This window comes from Palaemon carinicauda, chromosome 3 (genome assembly GCF_036898095.1).
Source record: "Palaemon carinicauda isolate YSFRI2023 chromosome 3, ASM3689809v2, whole genome shotgun sequence".
Taxonomy (NCBI): Eukaryota; Metazoa; Arthropoda; class Malacostraca; order Decapoda; family Palaemonidae; genus Palaemon; species Palaemon carinicauda.
In genome coordinates, this window is record NC_090727.1 from 172699886 (window position 1) to 172704917 (window position 5032).

General features: G+C 37.1%; 1 protein-coding gene across 1 annotated transcript; it reads left to right on the plus strand.

The window, feature by feature from the left end:
* Positions 1–2524: 2524 nt before the first annotated feature.
* Positions 2525–3031, plus strand: LOC137635361 (tigger transposable element-derived protein 1-like). The gene is made up of 2 exons (XM_068367829.1): positions 2525–2572; positions 2720–3031. Exons 1-2 carry the CDS (start codon positions 2525–2527, stop codon positions 3029–3031), a joined length of 360 nt encoding a protein of 119 aa, XP_068223930.1.
* The last annotated feature ends 2001 nt before the right edge of the window (positions 3032–5032 follow it).

The following is a 5032-nucleotide window of genomic DNA, read 5'->3' on the forward strand; positions in this document are numbered from 1 at the left end:
AATACTGCTTAGAACAAGATGTATATAGAGAACTTTAGATTAAAATTAGTTTTTCTAACAGCGTACAAATAACACCATCTCTAGTCAATTCTTTTGAGTGAGGAAGATTTGCACCGATTCGCAGCGGTGCCCTTTTAGCTTGGAAAAGTTTCCTGATCGCTGATTGGTTGGACAAGATAATTCTAACTAATCAGCGATCAGGAAACTTTTCCGAGCTAAAAGTGCAAATGCGAGTCGGTGCAAATCTGCCTCACTTAAAAGAATTGACTATAGATGGTCGGTGCAAATGCGCTTCATTAAAAAAAAATTGAGTATAGTAATCTTATTTCTCTAATATCGTCTTCTTATAACATTTCGTGAGAGGTAACTTTCAATTATAAGATATGTAAGCTAAAATAACGGAACTTGATTCTCCCCACCATAGAACAGACAAGTTATGGGTGTAGGAGCCTACACACCCAAAATCTTGATCACGTGATCACTCTGTACTTAGTCATCGCCCTTCTTCCTCCCCAGTACCCTCCTTCCACACGTTGCCCTTTGTAGGGGAATGTCATATCAATCTTTTCTTTCCACGGACTTCTTTTCAGTAGGCCTATTTTGGGTCTGTGGTATTAACGTATAACCACCATGGGTCTGTGAGACCCAACGTTTATGTTGATGTTGTATAGTGTATGTGTATATATTTGAAGGGATATTGCTCTTCAAAGGGAGTTTTATAATGATGATAATAGTTATAGTAATAGTAATAGTAACAGTAATAGTAATAGTAACAGCGATAATGATGGTGATAGTGATAGTAATAGGGATTATGAGAATAATAACTCTTAACACAAATTCTGTGAAACCCCAATTTTCCAACAACGATAGGTGTGAGAGATCCATTCTGGAAGAAAAAGAGTTATGATCAATTCTTATTTATTCTAAAAATGCACAAAGATGTAGCCTTTCTCAATTATATTTAAGGCTTAAAACAAGAAAAAGAAAAAGATTATAGCTCCCCTAGAAAGAAATAATGTCTATTTAATGCATGTTACTCCTTTTGTAATGGAGATAGGCTAAATGAAATTGAAAAAATACAAAAATCATGTTGGAAAGAAGCGGATATAATCTTGGGAAGGGATAAATGACAGGTGGCTTATATTTACAGAGGTAAATAACGATATAAAACATTTGTATTTTATTCTTTGGTTAGAATTCTCTTGCTTGATCACTCAGGAACTCTATTCTATCTGTTTCCTTATTGCCTTTCCTCAGTGGGCTTCTTTCCGTGTTGAAGCCCTTGGGCTTAGAGAATTCTGCTTTTCCAACTAGGGTTGTAGCTTAGCTAGTAATAATAATACTAATGCTAATACTAATACTAATACTAATACTAATGATAATGATAATAGTGAGGAAAATTATAATAGGCCTAATGATAATAATACTGATTAATTTACATAAATTTTTCTTACATACAAAAGGCCCTTTCTTGTCCATCTACATTACAGTAGGCTGTTATGACAGAGTTAAGGCTGATACTCGACGGACCTGCAAGAGTGCGGGCATATGGACAAAGCCTTAACTTTTGTAGTGTAAGAGCAGCATGTAAAATTTCAGAATAATTTCTATATCTTTAGAATTTCAATCTTTTTTGAGTTACTGTCGTAAGGGTTGAATTTTCCTGTCTTTTTATTTTTTGAACTTTTAAACATAATTGAGAAATAGTATATTTTATTTTTGCAATATAACAATTAATATAAATTAAGCATATATATATATATATATATATATGTGTGTATATATATATAATATATATAATATATATATATATATATGTGTGTGTGTGTGTGTGTGTGTGTGTGTGTATCCAGTGATCCCTCGCCATTTCATGGCTTAAGTTTCGCGGCCTCAGTGCATCGTGGATTTTCAAAAATATTCATAAAAAATTAGAAAAAATGGTGCGAAAGTTATGCGGGCGCTAGCAGAAGGCAGGGAGAGTTCAGTAGAACATCAGGTATCAACACGGAGCTGGTGCGTAACTCAAAATCCACCTCTCTGATTTGCTGGCCATCTCGGCTCCAGAATCTCGCAAGCTGATTAGCCGAGCCACCAAGACGCTTTACACAGCATCTCTCCCTGCCGTGCACCCAGCACAGGGAGACCACAGTCATTGTTCTCTCTTGCTTCGCTTGTGTTGCTTAGTCTTGCCACGTGGAGCTTTTAACTGTTTTCTTGTGTTTTTTTAGAGAAAAATAGTGCTTGTGACGTCCTTCAAAAAGGATTCTTAAACGTCCTCTACCTTCTACATCCTCTAGTGAACCCAAGAAGAAGAGGTAAATGATGACAGTGAATGAGAAAGGGAAATCATTGGACATGCTTAAGGCAGGCAGTAGCTATGCGTCTGTTGCCCGCATTTACGGAGTGAATGAATCGATGGTTTGCTATATAAAAAAAAATGAAAGGAATATGTAAAACTTCCTCAATAATGTTCTCCAAGGACACTAAACGCATTGTGACTCTTCATAATAAGACGATTGTGCAAATGGAGAATGCGTTATCAATGTGGATATCGGACTGTTGGGAAAAGAAGGTTAGGCGCGATACCAACATAATTCGAACCACAGCCAAAACCCTGTATGATAGCCTCGTTTCTGAAGGAAAATCGAAGACGACGAAGGTAATGATGACAACAAAGAAGATGATCCTGCCCAAGAGAAAAAGGTGATTTTGTTGCCAGCAAGGCTGGTTCGAGAAATTCAAGAGGAGGTTTGGCCTTCGCAGCGTTCCTTTCTATGGGGAGGCCGCCTCGGCAGACCAAGAGGCAGCTCTTCGTTCTGTCGAGGACGAGTTCCCGGAATTAATTAAAGAAGGCAGCTATCTCCCGGAGCAGGTATTCAATATGGATGAGACTAGCGTCTTCTGGAAGAGGATGCTGTCCCGGACGATCCTTTACAAGGACGAAGTAAAGAAGCCAGGGTTCAAGGCCGCAAAGATCGCGTCACTCTCCTCGTGTAGGAATGCCGCAGGCTTCGTGCTCAGCCCGGCTTAATTTACAAGTCACTGAATCCTCGGGCTTTGTAAAACATAAACAAAGCCTTGCTGCCCCTCTACTGGATGAGTATTAAATAGGCATGGATAACCAAAGCCTTCACACTCGACTGGTTTGTGAACTGTTTTATCCCGCAGGTGAAGCTGGCGGAGAATGGGCTGCCCTTTAAGGTCCTCTTCTTGATGGACTGTGCAGGAGGACATGCAATGGATCTCCATTATGACGGGGTCCAAGTGGAGTTCCTGCCCCCCCCCCCCCCACCACTTCTCTCATACAACCAATGGATCAGGGGGTCATTCGAGCCTTGAAGGTCCATGATGGAGGGCCTCATCTCTTCTATCAATGAAGGCGGCGAGGACTTCAGCTTCAATAGATATTGGCGGGAATATAGCATTGCAACGTGCCTGGCCAACATTCTGAAACTTCTTAATGAGATGAAAGAGCAAACACTGAATGCAAGTTGGAGAAAATTGCGGCCAGTCGTTATTCATGAACATGAGGGATTTACGCCAGACGAAGTTCACCACTCCACCGTAGATAAGGCTGAGAGGCTAGCACGGTTAGTAGCCAACAAACGTTTCTCTGACATGACGATAGAAGACGTCAACTCACTGATCGAGTGCCACTCAGAGCCCTTAACCGACAAGGACCTTGTTGAAATGACAAGATCAGCGAGTGAGGAAGAAGAAGAGGAAGACGATGTCATCAATGACGACGAAGCTGAAGAACGTGGCCTTACCTTGGACAACCTGCAAAAGCTCTGCAGCATGGCACAGACTATGCAATAAAGGGCACAGGAAATCAACGATATTATGGTCAGAGCCATCGAATTTAGTAACTGCATTGACGGTGTAATGGCGTTGTACAAGAGCATCTTTGCTCAGATAAATAAACAATGTCAACAACATCCCATCACGATGTTTCTAGTGCACCAAAAACCCTTCTGCAGAAGCATCAGATACTCCTCCTGCTGCCTCTCCGGCTTCCCACCGAGCCTCTACCCCACCTCCTGCAGTTTCTCCAGCTCTATCGGAAGCTGTTGTTGACGATCCACCGCCTCTATCAACTGACAATGAAGCATCACCTGAGGAGCAATAAAGCTCTCATTAACATGTGCAGTAAATTATCTTCTTCTTCACCTCCATCATATTGCACAGGTGTTTCATCGCCATTTATCAAGATCATCGTCATTGTTAGAGGTGAGTTATGTATCTTGTTATAAGAATAAAAGAGTTCTAAAAATATATATACAGTATATGCATGTACACTATCTATATCTACATATGTATGTACATATACACTTACACTCTATTTATATTATTCATACATTATTCATATATAAATGTAAATGTACATACCGTATATGTAATGTATTAAATACTATATTCATTTTACAGTATATACAGTACAGTACTTTATTTTATGTACATTATATAATTTATATTATCAATATTTGTTTACATGATTCTTTAATGTTCCAATGATAACATATGCATTTGAAGGGTTAATATACACTTATTGTCATCATATATACATATACATGTACACAAAAAAATGTATGTACTAAAAAAATAGGGAGGGAACCTACTTCTTGGTTCTGCTCCCCATTAACCGCGATATGTGAGCGAATACTGTATATATATATATATATATATGTATGTATGTATGTATGTATATATATATACAGTATATATATATATATGTATATATACATACATATATATATATATATATATGTATATATACATATATATATATATATATATATGTATATATACATATATATATATATATATGTATATATACATATGTATATATATATATATATATATGTGTGTGTGTGTGTGTGTATATACATATATATATATACATATATATATATATATATATACATATATGTATATATATATATATATATATGTATATATATATATATACATATATGTATATATATATATATACATATATGTATATATATATATATATATGTATATATGTATA

Coding starts and splice junctions, on each gene's coding strand:
- LOC137635361 (XM_068367829.1), top strand. CDS start 2,525: ATGGAGAATGCGTTATCAATGTGGATATCGGACTGTTGGGAAAAGAAG. Junction 2,573..2,719: donor CGGACTGTTGGGAAAAGAAG/GTTAGGCGCGAT, acceptor TTTTGTTGCCAG/CAAGGCTGGTTCGAGAAATT.